Source organism: Naegleria gruberi (assembly GCF_000004985.1).
Source record: "Naegleria gruberi genomic scaffold NAEGRscaffold_30, whole genome shotgun sequence".
In the NCBI taxonomy this organism is placed as follows: domain Eukaryota; phylum Heterolobosea; class Eutetramitea; order Acrasida; family Naegleriidae; genus Naegleria; species Naegleria gruberi.
In genome coordinates, this window is record NW_003163297.1 from 113,992 (window position 1) to 140,667 (window position 26,676).

The 26,676-nt window shown below is 33.9% G+C and overlaps 11 protein-coding genes across 11 annotated transcripts; 7 read left to right on the forward strand and 4 right to left on the reverse strand.

The window, feature by feature from the left end:
• Positions 1 to 737: 737 nt before the first annotated feature.
• Positions 738 to 1,414, forward strand: NAEGRDRAFT_83191 (uncharacterized protein; the record flags this gene model as incomplete). Its single annotated transcript, XM_002675976.1, has 5 exons — positions 738 to 861; positions 991 to 1,025; positions 1,072 to 1,173; positions 1,202 to 1,209; positions 1,231 to 1,414. 5 exons carry the CDS (start codon positions 738 to 740, stop codon positions 1,412 to 1,414), a joined length of 453 nt encoding a protein of 150 aa, XP_002676022.1.
• A 2,099-nt stretch (positions 1,415 to 3,513) lies between these two features.
• NAEGRDRAFT_68700 (uncharacterized protein) lies at positions 3,514 to 4,512 on the forward strand (the record flags this gene model as incomplete). The annotated part of the gene is made up of 1 exon (XM_002675977.1): positions 3,514 to 4,512. One exon carries the CDS (start codon positions 3,514 to 3,516, stop codon positions 4,510 to 4,512), a length of 999 nt encoding a protein of 332 aa, XP_002676023.1.
• A 660-nt stretch (positions 4,513 to 5,172) lies between these two features.
• NAEGRDRAFT_68701 (uncharacterized protein) lies at positions 5,173 to 6,150 on the reverse strand (the record flags this gene model as incomplete). Its single annotated transcript, XM_002676066.1, has 1 exon — positions 5,173 to 6,150. The coding sequence occupies one exon, from the start codon at positions 6,148 to 6,150 to the stop codon at positions 5,173 to 5,175; it is 978 nt and encodes a 325-aa protein (XP_002676112.1).
• A 1,095-nt stretch (positions 6,151 to 7,245) lies between these two features.
• On the forward strand, positions 7,246 to 8,673 carry NAEGRDRAFT_58318 (uncharacterized protein; the record flags this gene model as incomplete). The annotated part of the gene is made up of 1 exon (XM_002675978.1): positions 7,246 to 8,673. The coding sequence occupies one exon, from the start codon at positions 7,246 to 7,248 to the stop codon at positions 8,626 to 8,628; it is 1,383 nt and encodes a 460-aa protein (XP_002676024.1). The 3' UTR covers positions 8,629 to 8,673.
• NAEGRDRAFT_68703 (uncharacterized protein) lies at positions 8,670 to 9,732 on the reverse strand (the record flags this gene model as incomplete). Its single annotated transcript, XM_002676067.1, has 4 exons — positions 8,670 to 8,905; positions 8,930 to 9,325; positions 9,381 to 9,566; positions 9,630 to 9,732. 4 exons carry the CDS (start codon positions 9,730 to 9,732, stop codon positions 8,670 to 8,672), a joined length of 921 nt encoding a protein of 306 aa, XP_002676113.1.
• A 1,452-nt stretch (positions 9,733 to 11,184) lies between these two features.
• On the forward strand, positions 11,185 to 12,705 carry NAEGRDRAFT_715 (uncharacterized protein; the record flags this gene model as incomplete). Its single annotated transcript, XM_002675979.1, has 2 exons — positions 11,185 to 12,204; positions 12,325 to 12,705. Coding segments are annotated over 2 exons (1,401 nt in total), but the record flags the coding sequence as incomplete, so codon positions are not given.
• Positions 12,706 to 13,244: 539 nt separating this feature from the next.
• On the forward strand, positions 13,245 to 15,103 carry NAEGRDRAFT_68705 (uncharacterized protein; the record flags this gene model as incomplete). Its single annotated transcript, XM_002675980.1, has 2 exons — positions 13,245 to 14,264; positions 14,318 to 15,103. The coding sequence occupies 2 exons, from the start codon at positions 13,245 to 13,247 to the stop codon at positions 15,101 to 15,103; spliced, it is 1,806 nt and encodes a 601-aa protein (XP_002676026.1).
• A 4,423-nt stretch (positions 15,104 to 19,526) lies between these two features.
• Positions 19,527 to 19,841, reverse strand: NAEGRDRAFT_4730 (uncharacterized protein; the record flags this gene model as incomplete). Its single annotated transcript, XM_002676068.1, has 1 exon — positions 19,527 to 19,841. A coding segment is annotated over one exon (315 nt), but the record flags the coding sequence as incomplete, so codon positions are not given.
• Positions 19,842 to 20,555: 714 nt separating this feature from the next.
• NAEGRDRAFT_68707 (uncharacterized protein) lies at positions 20,556 to 22,508 on the forward strand (the record flags this gene model as incomplete). The annotated part of the gene is made up of 5 exons (XM_002675981.1): positions 20,556 to 20,776; positions 20,822 to 20,909; positions 20,956 to 21,113; positions 21,161 to 21,193; positions 21,242 to 22,508. 5 exons carry the CDS (start codon positions 20,556 to 20,558, stop codon positions 22,506 to 22,508), a joined length of 1,767 nt encoding a protein of 588 aa, XP_002676027.1.
• A 223-nt stretch (positions 22,509 to 22,731) lies between these two features.
• On the forward strand, positions 22,732 to 23,562 carry NAEGRDRAFT_49832 (uncharacterized protein; the record flags this gene model as incomplete). The annotated part of the gene is made up of 1 exon (XM_002675982.1): positions 22,732 to 23,562. The coding sequence occupies one exon, from the start codon at positions 22,732 to 22,734 to the stop codon at positions 23,560 to 23,562; it is 831 nt and encodes a 276-aa protein (XP_002676028.1).
• Positions 23,563 to 23,592: 30 nt separating this feature from the next.
• Positions 23,593 to 26,655, reverse strand: NAEGRDRAFT_68709 (uncharacterized protein; the record flags this gene model as incomplete). The annotated part of the gene is made up of 1 exon (XM_002676069.1): positions 23,593 to 26,655. One exon carries the CDS (start codon positions 26,653 to 26,655, stop codon positions 23,593 to 23,595), a length of 3,063 nt encoding a protein of 1,020 aa, XP_002676115.1.
• Between the last annotated feature and the right edge of the window lie 21 nt (positions 26,656 to 26,676).

Here is a 26,676-nt window from a genome sequence, read left to right on the forward strand (position 1 = left end):
ATTTCATTTTCCGATTTCTTCTTGTATACCTTTGATGGAAGACCAATGACAGTTTCCTTTTCCTTATTCCACACTCTGAATTTGCTAAATACTTCTGGATTGCACAAATCAGGCATTTGAAGCCCAATTCCTGATGTATATAATGCTCGCAGTGATTCCTTTTGCAATCTCAAGTTTGGTGTAAGTTTTGGATGTTTTTTATCAAATTCTTTATCGGAATGTTCCAAATATTTATCAATCAATTCAATCATTTCCTCCTCAGTACAACAAGTTTTCTTTACTCTAATATCTGCACCGAAAATTTGTTCGTGAATATAAAGATATCTCTTGAATGTTGGCACAACTTTAGTATCTCTGATTTGTTTTTGTTCCTTCTTTTTAAAGTCGTGAATACCCTGCTTCTTCATATCGATAGCCTTTCGGGATTTTGGATGAACTGGTTTGGTGGTTGTGGCGTTTGCTCCTTTGGTCATTTTTTTTTTGAACTTCAAATAAAAAAATTTTCTTGTATTTTTGATGATGAATTGTTATGCAAGCAAGAATTGCCTTCGGATTCGAGATGCTTTTCAATTTAGAGATGAATTTCTTTAATATTGGAGAGATGGATTGTTGTTGGAGGTGAGTGGAAGAGAAAATTATGCACTTGTCAATTTAATTTTGTTGTAAGAGGTTCAACAATGGAGAGAGTTAATAGCACTGTGTCGAGACATTTTGTGATCAAAAAAGCTTTAAAAAAAATGTCAGGACAATCTGCTCTCCGTCTCGCAAAGGAATTGAAAGAATTGCAAAAGAATCCAGTCGAAGGTTTCAGTGCTGGTTTGAAAGAGGACTCAAATATGTATGAATGGGATATTTTAATTGGTAGGTGTTGTTTGGAGTAGAATTATTAGAATTTTTTCATCATTGTTATTTGAATTTATTTAATATTATTAATTGTTGCGATTGATGATTTTATTATTTTACATAATAATAATACAATAACAACATCAGTCGGACCACCTGAAACACTCTATGAAGGAGGAATGGTAAGCTTCAAGATCTTTGTATATTTATTTAAATGTTTCTTTATAGTTCCGTGCTATTATGACCTTCCCAGAAGACTATCCAAACAGTCCACCAAAGTTGCAATTCACTACTCCAATTTGGCATCCAAACATTTATTCAGATGGTAAAGTTTGTATTTCTATTCTCCATCCACCAGGTGAAGACGTACGGATACGAAAAGGCCAGTGAACGTTGGTTGCCAATTCACTCTGTTGAATCTATTTTAATTTCAGTTATTTCCATGTTGTCTGTTCCAAATGATGAATCACCTGCCAATTTGGATGCTGCTAAACAATGGAGAGAAGACAAGGAAGGATACAAGAAGAAAGTCAAGAGACTTGTTAATGACTCTATTGAAAACTTTTATTAAGGGATATTATTGGCTCTCTAATGTCAGAAATGAACATATTTCGGGCTCGGGAGCATGAGTAATGCAAATGTCTGACTCAATAGCAAGTGCTGCAATTGAGCTTGTAACACCACCTAAATTATAATTAATGTAAAAAAACAATTTCACACCATTAAAAACTTACATGCCCAAAAACATAGGAATCTCATCTTTATGTACTGTAGCTGAGTCTCCAAAGTCAACCTTACTCAAATCTCTTTAGGATCCGCAATGAATTGGTCCTCAGTGAGTTGTTGTGAATTGATCATTTGTCTGGAATTGATTGATTCAAATATTTCAAGTTTGGTTGTATCTTTCCAAGTTGTCGGCTGTTCCTGAAATTACTAATTTCTGTAGTTTGAAACGTCCTTGTTTGAGAGGACTCCAATACTGGACATGGCTAATGATTTAGCTTACAAAATTCTTCAAATTCTGTTACATACTGCAGGCAGAATGACTAAATCTTTACAAAATTAAAACTGCCCACAGCTCGGTTTTTACGCTGGTGTTTTTTCAATGTTGTTGGTGCATGAGAATCTGTGTGAAGAAGATTCAAGAATCCGTCAACCAGTGCGATGACAGGTGCGAATGAAATTTGGCCTTTGAAACTTGGGGAAATAACTCGAAAATTAGTCCACAACATCAAAATCCAAAACATAGTAGTACTAACATACAAAAACCACCTCTTTAGGATGGTTTCATGTAGGTTTTGGAGAATATGAATTGGTGTTAGAATTACAGTACTTTAACCTATGGGTTAGAGTTGGCTTTCAACCAACACTAATGTATGACAAATAAAAATTTAGCTTGTTGTTTGTAAAAATTCTTGTTTTATTTTTGTGGGTTGGAAGCAAGCTGGAAAGTGGGAAATAAATTTTTTCCTCAACTGATGGGTAAATGTTGAATCTAGTGAACGTAAACCACACAAGCAAACAAACCAGCTAGAAATTGCTAGCTGTGGGTTACCTTTAATTTTGTAAAGAAATTGGCCTGAATAAAGCCTTTAATCATTACAAAATAAATAATAAAATTCTCAATAAAATTCATATCCTGATGATACAATGCTCAAACTGTCCATTCCGAATCAATCGACGAAATTGATAATAGGAGAATATCTTTTGCATTTTTTTTGTAAATTAAAATTGATTCGGCCAATCAAATTGAATTCACATCTACAGTAACAAGTTCATCAAAATGTTTGCAATTTTCCTTAATATGCCAAATTTCTGAAAAATAAAACTGTAATTGATAAATGTTACAAGTAACTTGAGAAACTCAAAGACTGTTCTTTCACTACCATTTTCGAATACAAGACAAGCATTTCTGGAAACCGTCTTACTGCTCATTACTGCCAATAATTCCTTCGTTCACAAATTTTCTAAAGTATCAACTTGCATTTCTTGTCGCATTCACAACTTACCTAAATAATTTATAATTACACGCCATCTTCAATAACTTTCGAATATTGTCATTAGCAACACCCTATTTAGCAAGAAAGTTTTTATACAACCAGATATTCATGTTGGTACCCACTACCTCTAAATATTCATTTGTTGATGATAATTTGAGCATACCCGGGTACAAAGCAAAATCCCTTAAACCTCATCTTCACACAAACAATGAAGAGTATTGAGCACTTGCCTGATGAATCATTTCTCTAACAAAGCATTCCCGCTATCAATTCTGACAATTGGTTAATAAAATTGTGCATCAGTCCAAAAAGAATTTCACGCCGGTATCTAATTTGAAACCGCTTACCATTTCCATGTTCATGCTTTCCTTTTCCATGTCGCAACATTTCTTCAATTTTCCCAAATCAACTTTTCCCTCCAAAACTGAATGGAAAAGAAAAAGTAAATTCATGTCGTGAAATTTATTGTTTGAGGTACGTGAAGAAGAATCTTAAGCTTCTGTCTGTATTTGACTTTTATAATTGTTTTTGTTGAGGTGCATGAAGCAACTGTTTCATCATCTGCAACGAAATCTTATTGTGAAAAAAACAACTCAAAATCCCCCTCTATTTCAAACACTACTCATTGCGAGTTTTGAAATTCAAATTTACCTCAACATACAACTACAGAATGACCCTATTAGATTCCGCCAATTTATTCTCCTCCTTTTCCATTCATACATTCAATACCACTGCCGCCAATGATTCCTCATCTGCTGCCTACTCACCAACTCCCGCCAATTCTCGTGCTTGTTTAGCTTGTCGAATGGCCCATAAATCATGTGATAGAGCCAAACCTGCATGTTCGAGATGTATTTCGAGAGGCATTGCTCATCTGTGCTGTGAACCATCGACTAAGAAGAGAGGACGACCAAGAAAATGGAAAGATTCTGAAAAACAAGACTCACCTCAAGAACAATATGAAGAAGAAATTAATTTCAATGCTAATAGTTCACCTCAACCTTCAAATAATGAATCATCATTGAGTCATAGTGAATCTGGAGTTTCGTCTCCAAGTGAGTTGAGTGCTCAATTGGGAGGTAATTCATCTCCACTCGTTTATAATGTTATTCCATCAAGTACATGCAAGTCACCTGTCGAAGAAGCCTTACTGACAGAAACTTTGAAAAAGACACAATCTAAAAAACTCAAGTTTATCAAGATTATGAACTATAACCCAAATCATAGAGAAACTTTCTCACCAAGATTTACAATTACTTCCTCAGAAAAGAAACATACTCTTTCCACACCTCAAGATAATCAACCTTCTCAAAAGAAGAGAAAGACCAAGTCAACTAATCCAATTCTTTCCTCTACTAACTACCAAACCTCAACTGTCAGCCAACCAAGTCAACCACTTGTTGAAATTAATGTGAAATCTGTTCAATCCTCTCCTGTAACATCACCAAGTTCAGTTCCTACCCAATTTTCTCCAATTCCTTCACCAACAGTTATATATTCGCAAACACCTTTCACTCAACCAACATTTATCCCAAACAATTCTCAATTTTACTATCCTACTGCCATTTCTACTAACCAACCTCGTCATTGTGATGAGGGGCGAATTGTCAACAACAATCAAGTGAAATTACCTTCAATTTATAGCTTGCTTTCATCGCTCCAAGAATAAACCATGGTTTTTTTCTCAACTTATTTTACAACTTTATTTTCATTATAACATAGACAACTGTAGTTGTTTATTGTTGTGAGATTTGGATTCTCCATTGTTCATGATCATCATGAGATCTTCTTTATCTATCTTCCTTGTTAAAAACAATTCTAAGGTCACTTCTTTGGTATTCCCAAAACCCTTCCTAGCTTCTTGTAGAAATCTTTGAAATGATCCAAACTGAAAAGAACATAGGTAGCCATCCAAATAACAATTCCAATAACGTAAGATCCAATTCTATGCTTCCAACAAACAGACCACATTGATTCCCAATCCACAGAAAATGTAATAAATCCAATCTCAGTCACTGCTTCGTAAATCAAATAAATCATTGCAAATGAAATAACTAAGAGATATTGGGAGAATTTGAATTGAAGAAAGAAAACATTTTTCTTCTTTTTCAACATGATATAAATCTTGATGGAATAGCTCAATATAATGGCCCAAGAAATTGCAAAAAACAAAAGGGAGAACCCAATAATTAACACTCTAATGATGCCCCCAGTTACTCTATTAAAGAAAGCAGCTATTACACAGGCCAGGATGAAGATTATTAAAATTATGGACACAGCAGAAGCAATTATTCTTCAATAAAGTTAATGCAATAACTCCCAATAACACTTACAATCCATGAATAGAAACTTTCTTATTATTTCCAGAAAGTTTGAGCAAAACTTCAACAAACAATCCAGCCAGTGGGATATTTGCAACACACAAGAATGCTACTGAGGCAACAATAAGAGTTGGTGTGGGATAAACAGCACCTCCTTTTGATTCGGCTGTGTGTTGGATTGCTGAGCCAAGTAAGCAAAGAATTGAGAATTCTAAACTGATACCTGCCAACAATTTCAAATCACAAATAACTCTCACCAATTCATGGCTCAATTGTTCTTTCATTGAGTTACGATTTGATTCTTTCTTATTACTTCTATTACTGGTGCACAGTTGAGACTGGGTATTATCTATTACTACATCTATTTTGACTTGGTTGGGATTTGTATTTTGCTCATTATTGGAAATAGTATTCTTTTCCTTCTCAGATGGTTCTTGTTGTCGTGGAGTTTTCATCCCCTTTTCAATCGTGTTTAAGGTTCCTCGTGATTTCATGTGATCTTTCCATTTGATTCCTGATCGAAAAATTATTGGAAACAAGCACAAGATTGGTAAGGTGATAGATTGAATAAAATAGAAAACTATTTCAATGACTTTCAAGGACAAATGGTTTGCTGCTGGAACCCAGAATAATTCCATTGATCCAGCACATTTATCGCCCATCATTGAACGAAATGTAATCGAATCATTGCTGGAAGTACTATAATCACTACAAAGGCAAAGAAGAGTTCTGTTGTAAAATGTCAATTCTGTCTTTCCACAAAATTGAACAATATTCATTCCAAATAAAACGTCCAAGGTTTGTACTCGTTCATATTTTGAGAATTGAGCCATGAAAGGAAGAGAAACACTCCTAAACTCATAAAAATGTGGATTATTCTCTTTGCAAAACAAAAAGTAATTGAAATAATTAATCCACATATCAAGTGTTATCTTGACATCTTCCATTGAAATTTCAACATCAAATCCTGTGTAGTAATATCTCATTGGGTTTGTGTAATTCTTCTCCACCAATAATCCATCCAAATAGGTTGTCAAATATTTCCTCACCAAAGTTTCATTGCTAAATAATTTAAAACTATTGATTGCCTGCTCATAAAATACAGAATTGCCATTAGTATAATTGCAAAACAGCTTGTCATTGTTAAATTCCAATAGTCCAGTATATTTGTTAAATGACATAATAACGCCTAAACACATGAGCATTCAATTGAACGGAAATATCTCATACCTTGTATTCTATTGTAATCCTTATAGAACATGTTTGGCATTGATTCACACCAATAAAAGTCTGGATTCGAAATGACATCTTGAGTGTAATTGAAAGAAGAGATACCATCTGTTGTTGCGGGTAGTACAGTAAGCATCCTAGTGTGGAGTGGGCAGTTTTGAATTGATACAGTCAAAGCTGTAACCGAAACAAAGCTCATCTCCATTACTATTATCATGATGCCAAACAACATGATTGTTATGTTGTTATCATAGCTCTTTAACAAACTGTTGATGCTTGCAGTTGCCATCTTTTTTTAAAATGTTTGAGAATAACCTGAATGTCATGATGGAAAACCGATGACATTTCTGATGCAGTATCAATTCATAGATGATATTAATTAGATATTATTTCCTTTTCAAAGCAACAACACTTCGATTGTAATCACTCGTTTAGACAAGGTGAATCTGGACCATTCGGGTTCGAATACAATTTGTGTAAACGTTACTCGATGAGTGTGTATTCAATTAAACACAAATCATCTTTCGATAATTGATTTGCTTAGTGTCGTTGAATTTTTCAAAAGAAAGGCTGTAGATAACGTTTGTTGTTTTTTTAGTAAATTTTGGCGCCAACTTTTTGGCTAAAGCTATCTCAGTCAATGAACAAGGAACTTGATGGTCAAAATTATTGGTCAAATGAAAGACCAATCTTTCAACATTCAAATTTCAATACTAAACTGTAAATGGTTCCAATTTCATTGAAGCAGTTTGTGAGGTAACTTGAAGATTCTTTACAAAGTATTGATTTTCAATTGAAAAACACTTTAAAAAAAATACCTCAACTGCGACAAGCCAAATTCTATCACCAACATGCTGAGTCAGAGTAATACAGTTGATCATCACGAGGATCGATCGGAACATGATCATCATTCTAATAATAATAATGGCACCAGTTTATCCATTGATTGCATTGAACACATCTTGTCATGCATGAGATTGAAGGACAGAATATCAATTTCGTTAATTAATCACGATTGGAATAGAGGTTTTGAAAAGAGCGTCAAGACACTCATGATTACAAAAACCAAAAGTAAGGCTTGGTTACAAGATTTTAAAAAGTTTAGAGGTTTTATTAAGAGATTCCCAGAAATTCAAAACTTTACTTTAGAATCACCTATTGAAGTTTCGAGGGCTAAGGATGAGACGACTATGTGGTTCTCGATGAATGTTGTTCAAACATTATTGGATGAGTTGCCTTCATCACTGAAGAGTTTTACATTGTCACATTTTGCTTTGGGATTGTCATCGAAAACATTCGAATTGGTAATTCCTGAATCGAAACAATTGAGAGAGTTGACTTTTATTAATTGTAAACGAGCACACGGTTTGACTGTTTCAAATTGTGGAAATTTGAGAAGTTTGTCAGTTTCATGGGGAAGCTTCTTTATCAAGAACTCTGGGTTTGAAGAATTGAAGAATTTGAGATATTTGAACTTGTCTAATAATAAGGTGGTCACTGATGAATTGTTGGATAATATTGTAAAGAACTGTCCTTCTTTGGAAAAACTAGTGTTGGTTGGCTGTCTTAACATTCAGTCTCCGTTCAAAGATGTCAATTTGAATTGTTTGAAATATTTAGATCTCTCAGCTACCAATATTAGAGATTCATGTATTGAGAATATTTGTTCTGGAACAGCACTCAATTTGGAAGAGTTGAGATTGAGAACTTGTATGGGCTTGGTCTCTCCATCATTTAAAGACATCCCTTCCATTAAAATTATTGGCTCACAATTCAATGCAGGAATTCAAACAGCAAGTTTCCACAAATTAAGAAGATTGGAAAAGATTGATTTGGACGGAAATATTTGCCTTAAAAAGATTTATATTTCTCAATGTAAAAGTATCATATATTTGGATGTGAGTAAGACTTTGATTAATGATGAGGCGCTCGAAGAAATATTTTCAGAATGTCCAGAATTGAAACAATTCTTTGCTATCAAATGCTACAAATTGAAGAGTCCTAAACTTGTCCACTCCAAATTGGAGGAAATTAGATGTACAAACTCGTGTTATCTCACTAAGAATACTGTCTTTGATTGTCCAAACATTATTTCTCAACATTTCATTGGTACTATTCTCGGTCCAGGAGAGTTTACAGTTCCTCTTGTGTTGAGAGAAGATGTGGCAGAGGCCGCAGAACTTGCAAAAGCTGGCATGGTAAAGAATCATGTTAATCGGTTAAATAAGTTCTAGAATAATCTTAATAAATATGTACAGATTGACTAGTGTCAATATTAAACAAAAATCAAAGCTTGTTGTGAATCAGGTGAGCCTTTTGTAATAGATGCAATAAAAGCATCACTCTTTGAACTCAAAAATTGTTTAAAAGTTGGCCAATTATAAACAAATCTTGGAAATGAATCAGTTTTCAAGTGAAGTTTCACTGCATTGGTAGCTGGTTGAAGAACTGACTCAAGTTGACCATTCCACATGACCAAATCTGTTTGTGTAGACAATGTATTCTTTAAATCTTCCCAATCCTTCAACAGTTTACTTCTCGTTCTATTATCAATATTAATTTCTCTACTCGATCCATGTTCAACAAATTCCTGTATTACCAATCTATCAAATTCCTCAATAAGAATTGATCCTTGTTTCTGAATTTGAAAACACGACTCCAAAAATTCGAATGGTTCAATATTATGTTCCTCGATAAGAAATTGTTTAAAGGTATATTTCATTTCCTCATTTTTCAATACACTGGAGAATTTAAACTTGACACTCGATGGAATATCCTTATGTTTTGATGGTGGAACAAGGTGAGTCTGAGCTGGTATTGAAAGAAATAACTTTAAATTCTGATTATTCAACAATACTGGATTATCAACAAATTCCAAAAGTAAATGTTGAAAGGCCTCTTTACGTTCAGCAATTAATTTCTCATTAAATTCTTTAAATTTATGAAATATGGTCCATATTTAAATATTATCAACTCTCTTACTTACTTTTGAAACTCTTTGGTGGAAAGATTGTTTTAAAATCTGAACTGGTCAACTTTCTACATTCATCGTGTAATAATTTAAAATCACTATAACGTTTTCTCGAGTTGTACACAATTCTAGTCTCTGGAAACCCCGATTTGACAACTTCTGTCTGTATTAAATAGGTAGTCTTGGCACCTAATCCCTTTCCTTTGACATTCGAATAATTTTAACATTATATTCGAATCATCAAAAATTAAAACAATAACTAACCTTCTTTCATAGGATCGCCAACTACAAGCGAGAAAATTCTGCAAACGCCCGAAGATGAATTTTTGGATGAAAAAGCCTCCACGGGCTGTTGCTCTTTCATCATTTTTTTTTATTGTTCGAATCAAAATAAATGTCACTTTGATTTTCACATTAAGAACTCTTCAAAATGTGTGATTATAATAGGTTGTTTCTGAATAGGATTTGCATTCCTTCTTTAGAATCATCATTCTTTTACAAAAAAACTGTAAATGCCAAATAACCACTGAATGTACTGTAATATAACAACTTTGGTACTGAGTAGCCCAGTGGTCGAATGTTCAATTCCTTCCTAACCACATCCTAATTTTTATCACCGCCAAAATGACTTCGAATAAACACTGGAAAAAAAATGGTTCAATGTGATTGTGGAGAGGAGGCTGCAAGTTTGATTGTTCGGAAAGAAGGACCAAACAAGGGACGTTCTTTTCATTCATGTGCTTCGAGAAGTTGTCAGTTTTTCAAGTGGGGTTCTGCAGAAAGTCAGCAACAGCAACAACCTTCATCATCAATCGGAAGAGTTTCATCTGCAAGTAATAATAATAATAACAATGGAAAATCAACAACAATTAATAGGAATAATACAAGTAATCATACTCGTAATACAAACAGTATTGATGGCGATAATGATGATGATTTTGCAACAGTGGATTTTTCTGCACCACCTTCTAGGAGAATTGTTGTCTCTAATAATTCATCAGCCAACAAAACAACAACAACAAATACAACAACAACCTCCAAATCAACCAATAATAGGCAAGCAGGGACATCATCCTCAACAAGTACTAATTCTTCATCACAAAAATCAAGTCGAGTAGATGATGTTTCGAGTGATGGGAAAACCATTCCGAAATGTAAACATGGATTGGATACAATTCTGTTAAAGGTGAAGAAAGAAGGACCAAACCAAGGAAAGTTGTTTTGGTCTTGTACTGAGAAGGAAGACTCTTGTCAATTCTTTGAATGGTTGAAAGGAAACGAAAATGATTATCTTCATCTATTGAATGTAAATCCAAACAAGAAGAAGAAGACAAAAGAATCCAGTAGTGATGAAGGTAGTAGCTCATCTGGCTCTGGAGAAAAGAAAAAATCATCCAACCATATTGAATTTGAAATTTGTACATTAGAGGTAAATGGTGACCATGAATTGACAGTGAGAGAATTTGAAGATGATAATGCTCCAAACTCAGAAGGAATTACAGAAGATTATTCAAGGATGATGCAAAATTCTCTCGCTCTTAGAGTGTTAGTCTCTAAACGAATTGCTTCAAAAGTTGCTGAAGCTTTGAATGAATTCAATTGTTTGAATAAGCTTAAGGAAACAGAAAATGAAGACTCTGAGGACGAAAAAAAGAAAGTTGATCTCTATTTTGAATATAAGAACTATTCAGCTATTTTGAAAAAAATCAAAAAACATGAACTTGCCTCCAAATGTAATATTGTGGAACTTCCTGATTTTGTTATTCGATTGTTAAAGAATTACTCTGAATTGACAGATAAGAATAGCAATATTGACCCTTGGAAACGTATTCCAAAACAATTACAAAACTCATTCCTTCCCTTCCAAAAAATTGGTGTCGAGTTTGGAATTAAAAAAGAAGGCCGTGTTTTGATATCAGATGAAATGGGTCTTGGTAAAACCATTCAATGCATTGCCATTGCTACACATTTCTCAAATGATTGGCCATTGTGGATTGTATGTCCAGGATCTTTAAAAGCTAATTGGAAAAAGGAAATTTTAAAGTGGATGGGAGGGCAAACTGTTAAAGTGGATGGTTCTGATGAATTTATAACTTCCATGCAAATTAATGTCATTGACAATAGCAGTCAAGTCAATAAGGGGTTTTCCCTTATCAATATTATTTCCTATGATTTGTTAGCGAAGGACAATATTATTTCATTGGTTGAAAAGGAATTTGAAAAGAAAAAGAAAGGTGTCATGGTTTGTGATGAGTCTCACTTGTTAAAGAGTTTATCTAGCAAGAGATCACAATCATTGGTACCACTTTTAGAGCAAGCTACTAGAACTATCCTTGCAAGTGGTACAAGTTGCATGTCGAGACCAATTGAGCTTTTTTCTCAAATTAAGGCCATCATTGGAAAGAACAGTATCAAGAAGCTTGAATTTGGCTATAGATATTGTGGTCTTACTCAAAAACCAAAATATGACTCGGATTACAAAGGATCTAGTAGATTATCTGAGCTATATTGCCTACTTTCCAATACAATAATGATAAGAAGATTGAAAAGAGATGTTTTAACAGAGTTACCACCTAAAAGGAGGTCCAAGTACTATTTACATGTAAAGGAAGAAGATCTCAAACAAATTAATGGCATTGGAGGTGATTCTAAGAAAAAGTTCTACCAAAAAGATTGGGGTAAACTCCAGAAAGATAAGGATGTTATTGCTAAATATGTGAAAACTGCTGAGGCTAAAATAGATGGAATCAGGTCTTACCTCAGAAAAATTATTCCCAAGAAGGAGAAGTTTCTCATATTTGCTCACCATAGGCGTGTGATGGATGCAATAGAAGAAACTGTGAAACAAGAGCTGTCATATTTAACAAAATATAGTCACTCAAGTGTTAGTGATGATATTCTGGAGGAGGATATTTTCACTACTAAGGGCTCTACACATGACGACATTGAGGAATTTGAGGATGATGATGTAAAAACTTACGAGTATATTAGAATAGATGGCGAGACAAAGGACAGAGAGGGATTAGCTCATCACTTCAGATCAACTGAGAATTGTCTCGTTGCCATCCTATCTATGAATGTAGCAGGTTGTGGTCTTAACTTTGTGCCATGCTCTACTGTTGTATTTGCAGAACTGTGTTGGAATCCAGCCTTACTCAATCAATGTGAAGATCGTTGTCACAGAATTGGACAAAAAGGAGCTTTTGTGGATATCACGTACTTATTGGCAAAGAAAACCTTGGACGATTTCATGTGGGATTTATTAACCAAGAAGGCTGACATTACAGACCTTGCATTAAATGGTCAAAAAGAAGAGAAGTCATCTCACTTAACAAGAAGTGTGCAGGACATTACAACACCCAAAAAGAAGTCACTCTCCTTGGGGGGTAGTAGCTCAATAGAAAAGTATTTGAAACCCTCACCAACCACTTCAACAACCACAGTTACTGAATCCACAAGTTCATCACCTCCTAAGCTAGACGATTCTGTCATTATGTTAGATGATGACGATGATGATATTTCACTTAATTCAAATACAATCCATTCCAAAAAGACAGATTCAAAAGAAGACAAATCATCATCCAGTAAGAAACGATCTTCCTCAACCATAACACCTCCTAACAATACCAAGAAGAAGCTTCTCTTCCCTACACAAAAGAACACCCTCTTCTCCTATTGTACAAAGAAGTAATTTCTTTAATCAATAAACTTTACCTGCACTGTATGAGAATGCTGATAATTGTGTTCAAATGTTTACAATTGAGTTCATGATCAAATCACCATCAAAAAAAATATCATCACAGTTAGATGTCTTTTCTTCCACCACCACCAGTTACTTCAGCAGCTTTACCGTTTGGATCTGCTGCAATAGTGCCAACAATGCCTCCTCCTCACCCTCTTGTATCAGCAACAATAACAGCAACAGCAACAACAACAACAACAAATTCTGTTGATGTTTCGGCAGAAGTAAAACCAATTGATACAACAAAGAGATATCAACAAGATAATCGGGTGGATATTAATACAAAGGATGCTTTTGCGAATGGATTTTCAAAATACTTTTTAAACGATTTATTTTCTGATATTTCGATCAATCACATTCCAACAAATAGGAGTTATAGATGCCATCGTATTATTTTAGCTCATCAATCCCAATTCTTTGAAAGTTTATTCACTTGTGCTTTTAGAGATTCGAGTGGATCTGTTGAAGTTCATTTTGAGGATACGGAAAGTGTTTTTGAAAAGGTTTTGGAATATTTGTATACAGGAAAAGTTAATATTCCAGTGACTTCAATTGTTGCACTTCATGTTGCTGCTGATCAGTTGATTTGTCCCGATCTTTCAAATAGTGTGATGAATTTGTTGGATCAATTTATTTCCAACGAGAATGTATTTTCATTCTTGGATGATTCTTTGAAATTGTATGATGATGGAATTTTAGAGAAGGCATGTGGATATATTGCTCTCAATTTTGTACAATTAATTGATGAGTTTAATTTAATTTTTCTTGATCTTCCTCCTCAAGTATTTTTCGGAATAATTGCTCATGAAAACATTGGAAAGGGGCCAGGAGCCAAGACCAAGAAGTGTGCTCTTATTACTGAATGTGTAAATGAATTTTGTAAGAAGAATAATGTTTTGGAAAATGTTGAAATGCTCAAGATGTGTATTGATGCAATGGCAGCAACAGAATCCATTACACCAGACTCAGCTGCATTCTATCTGATGGAATGTGAAAAACATGGACTTGTTGAACATCAATCTGCCTGTACAAGAATTCTTGCCGCTAATTTCAATGATATTAAGGATACCACCATTATTAACCAATTCAATCCAGATACTTTCTCAGAGTTGGTTGATCTTGATGAGTTGAATGTCAAGAATGAAGATCAAGTATTTGTAAGTATCCATTTTTAAGTTGAATAACTTACAATCCATTATTATTATTTTAGGAAATTGTCTTATCTTTCCTTGTCAATAAGAAGGGTTTGGATTTGGAAAAGAAACAAGTTATCGGTCAAAAGATTAGAATACCCTTCCTCTCGTATGATAAATTACAAATTATCATGGAAAAGAAGGAACCAATCTTGATAGAATCTATACCACATGATGTTCTCAGTGAATCTCTACTTGAAAGAATAAGAAAGTTGGAAAAGAAGGGTCTTTACAAGATTTGTGGTGATGAATCTCCAAAATATTTGAGACCAAGAACTGCAAGATTATTTACACACACTTCTGATTTTGATGAAGGAGGTGTTCTCTATTGGCTTGGAACTTTATATCATACTGAAACTTATTCTTCTCCAATAGGTAGAGGACTCTTAAAGGTTACAACCAGTATTGGTTTTGAAGCTGGTAGTGATGAAGACGTCATCAGTAGAGTTCCTGTTTCTTGTAATTTAATCAATAGTCCTAATACCACCATAACATTTGAGTTTGTGTCTAATATGATTTTACCATCAGCATATACCATTCGTCACACCAATGCCAGAGATACTGAATGTTTGCGTACTTGGAGATTCCAAGGATCTATTGATGGTTTGACATTTACTGATCTTAAAGTTCATAACAATGATTCAACACTCACCACAAAATCCCAAAGTGCCACTTTCCCAATAACTGACTGTAATGAATATTACAAGTACTTTAGAATACTTCAAGATGGTCCAAATAGTAGTAGCAACAATTATTTGAGTTTTGGTGGTTTTGAAATTTATGGAGCTGTAAAATTAATTTAATAATTTGTATTAAACAATTTTTGTAATTATTGTATTGAAATATCAGAAAGTTTGAAACGATTAACTTTTACCAGCATTCTCTAATTAGTTTTCGAAATATTGTAATGTCTTAATTCTTCCGTAAGTTTCTACTTCTTGTTCATCTTTTCCTAATAACAAGAAAATCTGTAAATAAAGAAAAACCAACCATTTCCTCATCCTACATCTCCAAAATCACATATCCCTTACAATGATGAAAAACTCAAATATGAACCAATTGACTATTAAGAAGGAATATCACAGATAATTAGTTCATAAATATTTCATTGATTTCACATCAAAAAAATGTTTAGCTCACTTTTCACACGATATTCCCAACTCTTAATAGAACATCCCATCAAAACAAAGGCAATCACCTGTGGCTTCATCACAGCTGCCTCCGATGGCATCACACAACACATGCTCTCTCGAAATTTACCTCCCGAACATCAACACTTCTCTCTCATTCGTTCCTTCAAGATGTTTTCATATGGGCTACTGGCACTTGGACCCATCCTACATAATTGGTTCAGAATTGTCGAGTATTGTCTACCATTCAAGGCAAATGCCACTCCACGACAACGATTGGTGAATATTGTCAAGAGAGTGGCCTTTGAGTCGATCACATATAATCCCTTCATTATTACCACATTCTATACGATCAATACAATGATGGATTATTACATGCCCGATGATAAGACACCACCCTTTATTATGGAACAGATTGTACGAGGTGAATCATCATTAAAGGTGTTGAGGAGTAAGTTTGAGAGGGATTTTGCTGATAGCTATGCTTTTGGATTGAGATTGTGGCCAGCTGCTCAGGCTATTAATTATTATTGTAAGTTATTGTTGTTAGTAATTATTCCGAATATGATGATTTTGATTTTGATTTTGAATAATAATTTTCTAAAATGATTTTGATTAATTGATGATAATCATTACTTATAATAATAATATAATACTATGAATCATATTGTATTATTTCCTCTCTATTAATTCTTAAATAATTCATTGGTCATATATGCTGATATTAGTAATTCCTCCGATTTATAGAGTTTTATTCGTTAATATGGTAGCTGTGGGCTGGAATTGGTTCCTATGTACAAAACAACAACAATAAATTAATTAGTAGTGGTGGCTGCTGGAGCTCTACGAACAAAGATCTTTCCTACAACTTGTGGTGCAAAGAGTTTTACATATCTCAAAACTAGAGAAAGTGCTGGTACAGTTTCTATAAAAACATCACATACTCCTCTAACACATCCTTCCAAAAATCTACTAAGAAAAGTTTCTCCGAGCGAGAGTGGTTGTTGTGCTGCTTGTTTTTTATCCATTTTTTAAAGTTTATTTATTTCCAATTAGAAGTGAAACACCACAATATTTCATCCCACTAAACAACAACAGTATGGCTCATCATTACAAAAATTTTGGCTGGAAAATAAGCACAGCGCCCCTCAAGTCGTTTAATAAGAAAGTGGCCAGAAAAATATTGTAGTGTAATAGATTTTCATAAATTAATAAATTACATTTGGTGGTTGTGAATAAACTCTTCCATGGATCTTTGATTTTCATCTCTTTGTGGAGCTTTGAGTTTGATAATCTTAACAAACTCTGGATCCTTATCGACAATGGAAACATCTTGTGGAGTAATGATAATGAGCTGTCTTGTTGGATGTTTGGCTTTAGCTGTTTTCAAAATCAAATCCATGGCAGTCTTTCTGTACATATTATCCATGAACACATCAAATTCGTCTACAGCTCTAAATGGAGTTTCAACAAGTTCCCAAATTGAAAGTAAAAAGCTCACAGTTGTGAAAGATTTTTCTCCACCAGACAAAGACTTGGCATCTTTAACAGTTACATGACTACCATGAGTAGCCATATGAATAATAAATTTAAGGTCTCCATCCTCAACTTCTATTTGCCCAGAGTGACCCTTTTGACTCATGTAACGACCAAAGAATTGAGATACAGTAGAAATAGCAGAGGATCTAATTGCCAGCATGGTTCTAGTTCTGGAATTAACACCCTCTTTGGCCATTTTAAGGGCATCACGGCAAACCTCTAAGTGTAGTTTCTTTTCGTCATATGTGCGTTTATAGTCAAGATAATCTTTCTTGACATCTGAAGCATTGATATTTCCAAGTCTTTGTTGTTCTCTATCTATCAACTTTTTAATTGCATCAATTCTATTTCCCAGTACTCTAGGATCTGCATTGGTTTCTATATATGGACAACCATCTGAAGCAGTATCATGACTTCGATCCATCAACTCCTTGCTTAAGGTCACTTCTCTTTCCTTCTTTTCTAGTTCTTGCCTGTAACTGAAAATCTCATTATCCATTGTACGACTATTACGATTCTCATCTTCAATTTGTTTCAAGATGTTAAGTACCTCTCTATCACGGGTTTCTTTTTCTTGTTGTGCCTCCATAACACTTTGTCTGCTTTCTGCTGCTTGTTGGTTGAGTTCATTCAATTCAATCTTTAAATCCTCCATTTTCTTCTCTTCCTCTTTAAGTCTTTCTCTATTAGAGGCAATCTTGTCTTGGCAAATTTTAATTTTACCCTCAAGCTCTTCAATAAACTGTTGATCGTTGTCTTCCTCATTTGCTATTTCATCGATATCCTTCTTTTTCTTGTTTATAACTACTTTCAGTGAATCGATTTTTTTTGAGGAAGTTTTAATGCTATCAGTCAACTTGGAAAGACTTTCATATAGCCTATCTGCTTCAGAACGGAGTCTTTTCTCTGTCACCTCTACTTCTTTAACCTTTTTTCTGAGTTCTTCGGCAGCTTTCACTCTTGCTTGAATTTCTTCTTCCACACTCTTAGTCCATAATTTACTTCTTGGAGCATTAGCAACATCTGTCACAGCACTTCCACCTTTTCTAAAAACTCTTGTACCTGTAATGGTAATAGCCTCATATTGTGGGTATTGATCTATAAATGATTGTGCTTCTTTAAGATTTTGAATGAGCACATTTCTTTCAACTCTAGACTGGTTAATAAGCATATTAATTAATGTTGATCTGAGAACCTCAGTATCATCATACTTCAAAGGAGTGCTCCTAAGTGCATTCAAATCTACATCTAATGTATGATAAATAGTGGTATGACCGTGAGGGAGAACCTTACTTAAATCATAAACCGAGTTGGTATATTGCTGAATGATGTGCGTAAATTTGACACCAGTTTTCTTCTTGATTCTGTTCAATTCTTCTCCGTCTTTGAAATTATCAACAATAAATCCATTTAAATTTTTGATAAGAAATTGCTCAATTGCAGCGGCCCAATCTAAATACTCTTCTTTAACGCTTAAAAGCAATCCCAAAGGTCCTATTGGCGGCTTAGAAAAATTCTTGCTCTTGCTTAGTTCAGAAAGGAAATTTTTCATTTGTGCTCCTCCCACCATTGCAAATTTATCAGTTCTACTTTGCTTGAGTTTACTCTCTTCATCTTGTAATTTTCTAATATCTTCCTCTATACTGCCTCTTTCATGTCTTGTCTGATTTTGTTGAGTAGTCAATTTCTCCCTGTTGACCTTAATGCCTGTGGCTTCTTCTTCGTATTGTTTCTTATTTTCTTCTATTTTGTCGATATCTGATTGAATTTTATCTATTTCCTCCTGTTTGCTCTTGATAGCTGACTCTTTATCAGTCTTATTCTTTGAAAGTGTTTCATTTTTGTTTCTGTCGAAAAGTTGAATTTCTTGTTCCAGAGCAGTTATTTCTCTATTGATTTTTTGTCTAGTTTGCTGAGAATTTTTTGCTCTAGTTTCAATATCCCTTTTCTTGTTAAGCACATTGCTAGCCTCTTGGTTTAGCAGGTAAATTTTTTTGCCAATACTTTCAATCTCTTCATCAATTTGGAACTTCCTAGTTGTTAACTCTGAAATCCTAGTCCCTGAAGATGAGTTTTTCTTCTCAATTAGTTCATCTAAACTTCTTTTAAGTGCATCTCTCAATTTGACCTCACCTTCATACTGAACCCTGTTTTTATGGTAGATAGCCCAACCCCTTTCAGATTGTAAAGCAGTCATATCATTTCTAAGCTCATCTATCCTTGTTGTTTCTTTGTAAAGGTCTTCTCTTTTTTTTAATTCTTCTGTTGATTCTTGAAAAGCGCTTATTTTATCAGCATACATATCTTCCATAATCTTATTGTTCTTGTTTGCTTGAGCAATATTTTCCTCCATATCTTTAATTTGAGTCGCACGCAGGAAAAATTGATATTTCTTGGCCTCAGAAGATCCGGCCAAAAATTCTCTACTGATATCTTGAGTCATGCAGGTGGTAGGATTTTCTATTTGAATATTGAAAGAGTGTAAAATGATTGCCAATTCCTTGCTAGATTTTGAAATGGTCTTTCCTTGACTATTTTGAATTTTGAGAGTAGTGCTACCTGCCTTGGAAATACCCTTTACAATAATAATGGATCTTCCATATAGTTCTTTCTTGTATGCATCTCTTCCTTGATTTCTGAGTCTAATCATAATTTCAGCATGTTCTTTTCCTGACATGACTAGATCCTTAATGGAATTACCTCTGTTAGTATTCTTAGCCTTCGATCCAAGCCCAACTTGGATTGCTGTAAGAACAGCACTTTTACCACTACCGTTCTCACCGTGAATAATAGTTGTTCTGTCATGAAATTCCACTTTAAAGTTAGGGTGACACATAAAGTTCTTCAATTTAATTTCTTCAATAATACCTGCTTCAAGGTTTTTTCCATCTTCTGCATCAAAAGCAGTTTTATCTTTCCTTTTCTTACTTTTTTGTGTTAATTTTGGTGCTTCTTCCTCATCCGATTCCTCTATTTGTGTATTTGGTATTTCCTCCTCTTCATCAGATTCAATTTCTTGTTGTCTTTTTCTCTTGCTTGTCATTTTACTATGTACAAATAAATAAATAAATTAATGATGATATTCCGTAAAGTGATAATTGTAGTAGAAAGTTTAATCAACTTTAATAGGCTTTTGATGTCCTCTATGATGTGATGTTGTCTCCACACAATTAACGTATTTTTTTTGTTCTTCCTCCTGCTGGATTTGTGCAACGAAGAAAACGAATAGATTTGTTTTTTTGTTTTGGCGCCAATCACATTTTTATGTCTATCCATTAACTCTTATCTAACATAACTTTTTAATCTCACTATACTAAGCACCTTGTAACAACAGGACAATTTTAATAACCTTCAATACTTCCAAGTCCCTACCGATGCTATGTAAAGCAAAATAGTCGTGCTTCATCATCACTTCCTTCAAATCAGAGAAAAAAAAGCTTTGTGTGCATACCGTTCACTGTTTTTGTAAGCACCAAAGAAATTGATTAACAACCACAAAACCAACAACAATTAATATCATCGTCATCATAATAGTACAATCTTATCTCGAATATATTAATATATTTATTATTACATAATAGTGGAGATGAGTAATAATCAAGCAGTTGTAGCTGGAGGTAAAAGAAATCAACAAGATGAAAAAACAAATGTAACAACAAATAATAATAATAATAGAAAGGAGAATGGTAAACAACATACTGATGATCATAGGAGTGATGATAACGCTTCATCTGAAAAACATTATATTGTTAAAAAAGGTGATTTTTCCTCCGATAGAACAATTTGTCATATGATGACTGAGAAGAAGTAGGTTTTAATCTAATTGAATTTAAATCTTGAATATTTGTTTAGAAATAATGATAGAGTATTTTCAGTGATAGTAGAACAATCAGTTGTGTGTGGAATTATTGATCATACATATTCCGATCATAATAACGAGGTTAGTTTGACAAATATTCAATTCGAATATTCATTATTTGTTGAAGGTTATTGGATTGCTAGGTGGATTTTTCGATGAGAAGAGTTATGTTGTGTACATTAGTTGCTTCAAAGCTCTCAAGAGGGATATTGGAAATATTGCAATTGATGGTGTTGAATGTGATCCAAATGAGCTAATCAAAGCCCAAGAGTTTTTCCAAGAAAAGTAAGTTATTTACAATTTGTGAATTTCTAATTTAATGAAATTAATAGAGATTTGATTTTTTGTGGATGGTATCACTCTCAGTAAGTACAATATATTGACGACAATTTAATATTTAATATTATATAAAGTCCAAGGATACCACCTTTTCCATCTATGAAAGATTTACAAATGCAATTTGAAATGCAAACACAAGCACAATATGCAGTTGGATTAATTTGCTCTGCATACTATAACGAGGGAACAACTATGAAAAAAAGTGAAAAGCATAGTTTTTATATGAATTGTTTTAGAGTGGAAGAAAAGAAGGGAAAGTACGAGGCCTTAAAAGTTTCCTACACTGTTAATAACACTGGTGTTCTGCAATACGAAACCCAAAATGAAATGGTAAAAACTCTTAATACTGGACTTGCTGAGTCTAAAGATACTTTCACAAGACTATTTGAGCAAGCTGTGAAGGAAAACAACAAATCAAAACAGCTGTATATTATGTCAAAATATCAATCATTTTTATTTGATTTTTGGAATAATTCCATAAATACAAGATCAAGAGTACTTAGGCAAGATATTGAAAATTTGAGAGCACAAAATACATTTTTGAAAAAGAAACTAGACGATTTAAATAGAAAGAAGGATGTTTTAGAACCTAGAGAGCCAAAAGAGAAGAAAACAAAACATTATGGCAATGCTAAATTAATTCATGGAAATAAGTCTGTCTCACTCAGTTCTGTTCATGTCGTAAACAGTCCTTCATTTAATCATATTGATTTTATTGAAAATGAAAGAGAAACTCTCAGATTAATTGATGAGGAAGAGGAAATTAGTGAAGAATCAGTGATAGAACAACCTCCACCACCTCCTTCAATAGAATTTCTAGAAAATCCAAGAATCAGACATCATAATAATGCAGCCTATCATTGTTACAATAAGGCAATTGTAAATGGAATGACATACAAGATTGGTGATCATATCAGAGCAGAAACCATAAGTAATGGGAATGTTACAGTTCAACCAGCAAGGATACAGGATATCATTTGCTTAGATATCAAGAATCCAGATAGATTCTCAGTTACATTCTTCCATGTTTTATATTATTATGGAATTGGTGTGGTGAGGACATGTATTCCAAAAGATGTTGCAGATAAGCATTTCTCTGATTCTGGTGAAGAAGAAATAGTTCTCTACACAAATCCATTCCAACTATTCCTACAACCAAACAAGGTTTATGAAAAGATTTTCATTTATGATTATGAGGCATGCATCAATTTGAAATATGGTGGAAGAGCTCTCAGTCCCAATCAACAATTATACTATTGTAGATATCAATTACGACATGTTGAAAATGCCTTTGTAGTGGAAGATATTGACCCAACAACATTGGACAAATTGGCTCATTAGATGAAATTCAATTCTTTCAATCTCCAATTCTCTATTATTTATTTAATAATAGATCTATTCTCTCGGAATTTGCATGGAGTACACCAATTTAATGCAAACAATTTAACAATAGTTACCCTTGTGAAAAACATCAAGGATCCAAAAAGTAGTGAAATTCAACAATAATTTTTCACCCAACATCATTAAATTTAATTTTATTTTTAAAATTCACAACTTCAAAAAAATGTCTGAGCAAAACACCAAGAAGAATAAACCAATCAAAGCCAAAAAGAGTGCTGATAAGAAACTTGAACAAAAAACCGATGAAGAAATTCAAGATATGATCACAACAACACAATCTGGAGATGTTATGGGAGAAGTTGAAGAATTGGATTTTCCAGAAGATGATTTCTTGAAGGAAATTGAAGAACAATTTGAAATGGTTTCTGCTCAACAAGCTTCGGAAGCTGCTGAATCGAGGAAAAAGAATAAAGTAGCTATCACTGAAGAACCAGTTCCAAAGTCAGATGCTGAATTAATTATGCAATCCGAGAATTCAGTGAAATATCAAAAGGCTCCAGTTTCATTCAGAGTTAATATTGTCAGAAAGACGATAAAGATGGTTATTATTCTTCACAAGATTCCAGAAAAGTATATTAAACTCGATGTTGAGGATGACCATTTCACAGTTGATACTCTTGGATATACTAGGAAATTATGGTTACAAAGAAAGTTCCCAGGTTTGATTAAAGTTAACAAGGAAAAGGTTGCTGCTCAATTTTTGAAGAATGGATTGGTTTTGGTAACTCTGCCAATTGTATCAATTCCAAAGGAAACATTTGACCATCATTTAGGATTAATCAAAAAAAAGCATGAAAGTAGAAAGATCAAATTCCCAACACCTGTCAAACAAAGTATTATTAAGAGTGCTATCAATTTGGAAAAGAAACGTAAACGAAGAGAAAGACAAAAGGAAAAGAAGGAGTTTATTGCACAAAATATGGACTTGAAGCAAAAGAAGAAGAAGAAGAAAAAGACCAATACAACTGAAACAACAACTGCTGAACAAAAGTAAAAAGTGTGAATCAAAATTTTTATAGAAATTCTACTCTTTCTTGGATGAAGGAATGAAAACTTCCTTAGCTGGGGCTCTATTATTGTAATTGGACGACATACTGAATCCATAACTTCCTGCTGTACAAATGCAAAGAACATCACCTTCACGTGTTTCACTAGATATTGGTCTATCATTACCAAAAACGTCACCACTTTCACAAATTGGTCCCACAATATCGGCAACCATTGTACTTTCAGCTGGATCATCACTATCAGGATTGCTGATCTTGGACAAGTTGACAATTTCATGATGGGAATTGTACAAGGTTGGTCTGATGAGTGAGTTCATACCAGTTTCAATACCAATAAATAATTTGAAATTCTTATTCTTAATTTGTGTAACACGAGCTAACAAGACACCAGCATTGGCTGTCAAAAATCTTCCAGGTTCCATACAGAGCTTGACATTTGTTGGATTATTATTTAACTTGAATTCGGTCATAGCTTTAGCAACTTCGCCCAAATCCAATTCAGTTTGCTTGTAAGGCACATAAGGAACACCAAGACCACCTCCACAGTCAATTAATTTAACATCTTTAGCCAATTTTGGATATTCTGAAATGAGTTGAGTCAATGTAGTAGCAGTCTTCTTCCATGCTTCAGCTTCATCCAAAATACCACTTCCAACGTGAGCATGCAATCCCATAACTGTAATACTAAATTGTTCACACAATTCAATGGCTTGAGGAATGTCACTAATGTGAATACCAAACTTGGATTGAACACCACTTGTTTTAACCTTAGCATGGTGACCCTTACCTGCACCTGGATCAATTCTCAATAGAACAGACTTACCCCTCAGTAATTCTGACCAATTCATGAGTGGATAAAGAGAATCAATGGTTAACATGACTCCCAATGAGATAGCTTCTCTATATTCCTTCTTTGGAGCAAAGTTTGGAGTGAACAAGATTCTACTCTTATCAATATTAGGGAAGAGATTACAGACCATTCTCACTTCATCAATGGAGACACATTCCAAACCGAAACCGATACCTTCGAATATCTTGAGAATTTCAACATTTGGATTGGACTTGATAGCAAAGAAAATGGTATCAACTGGTCCTCCACACTTAGTTGAAATATTGATGAGCTTTTGAGCATTGGCATAAAATTGATCAACATCATAAACATAGAGAGGTTGATCTTCAGCTTGCATCAATTCGAGAAGTTGATTTTGCTTGACACGCCACCAAACATGTTTACCACTGACATCGTTAATCTTTTGTTTTTGAGTTTCGAAAAGTTCAGTCCAAGATGGTCCAATATATTGGGAATCAATGGCTTGCTTAATAAAGACCCAATCGTGTAATTCTTTCAATAATTGTTCATTGGAATTGTTTTGATCGAGCAAGAAAGTCAAATTGACATCAGAGGCAGCCAAGGCAACAGAATGAATCTTTTGTCCAGAGAAATACTTCAAACCAGATGAAAGACGAGGCAAGAATGATCTAATATTCTTACCAATCAATGACAAGGCAGCACATGGTCCAATAATTTCAACTCTGCAATTCATAGATCTTAAATCATTAACAAGCTTGTTCAAAATATCATTGTCCAACTTGGCTGTAGCATCAAAAGTGATGGTAATATTGGCCTCAGAGGTTGTAACAAAATCTACAGAAATATTATACTTTTTGAATTTGGAGAAAACATCGGCCAAGAAACCAACTTTTTGCCACATATCCAATGTATCAATAGATACCATAAGAATGTCTCTTCTGATACAGATGCACTTGACGTGTGGTGTCTTTTCTTCATAGGTTAAACTTGTGACGTGTTCTTCTGATGACTTTTCTTCATCATTTTCACTTTGAATGAGAGTAATATATTCCTTATCAATTTGCCCAGATTGGAAACGTTTCAAAAGCTTGACAGATCTAATTCTAATTTGAATATCGAATTCTTGTAAGAGCTTGAGACTTCTTGGTTGTAAAATCTTAAAGTTATCAGAGGTGGCAATTTCTAATGCTTCATGATAAGATAATTCCAAAACAAACTTGGCATTTGTTGTTTTCATGTCAGAGGATGTGTAAATTCCACCAGTATTTGTCCAAAAGTCCACTGAACCAATATCAAGTTTAGTAGCATAAATTGCCACAGAGAGGTCAGAATTTGAACCTCCAACTCCAAAGAGAACAACATCACCCTTTCCATCACAACCCATATTTCCTTGAGTGATGAGAATGTCTGCTTCACTGGTTTTTAATTCTTCAATTAAATCAGTATCAACGAGTGGAGAATCATAATTGGCTCTCAAATATTGGTCTTGCTTTCTTTGCTCGTAAATGGTAAAGTTGACCTTATCACTGTGGGTCACTTCTTCAACAGCCGTAGTTAAATACTTCTTGCTATCTAACAAGGCAGCTGAAAATGAATGATTAATTTCTTCAGATTGTAAGAATTCTAACAAGAAATTGCAAACCATTTCACTATAATATCCAATAATTTTAGCAATAACCTTTGGTGTAGATTCTGATAATAAATTAACTCCAATAAGGGATTGTTTCATCTTTGCTCTATATTCATTAAAAGTAACAGTTTCAAGAGCTGGATATTGCTTGTACAATTGACAGAGTGGTTCTAAAAATTCAGTCAAATATCTTTCAACAATACTTTCAGATTGAAGTGATTCAAATGAATCATCATCCTTCTTTTGTGATAATGATTGAATATATTTCAACATTTTAGTACCTTCATCTTCATTCAATGTAGAAGGAGCAACAATAATAATCTTTGCATTTTCATCCAATTCATGTAAACGTTTCTTCTCCGATACAATTTGGGACAAGATAAAATTCAAACCCTTCTTTTTAGTTAATAAACCAGAATCAAACGTGCACAAGTAAAATTTAGAATGATGATGAGTTTTCATCAATGAAAGAGTGTTTGATAAAACGGAACCCGAAGCAAAAACAGGAGAAGTTGAATATGATGATAAACTATTTATATGATGTGATGATGATTCAACTCCTTCAAATACTGTATTCTCATCCAACAAACGCTCCTCTCTTCTGAAGAAACTATCCGAACTATCAGAATTGTTCATCATTTTTTTTAATTTCAATTTTTA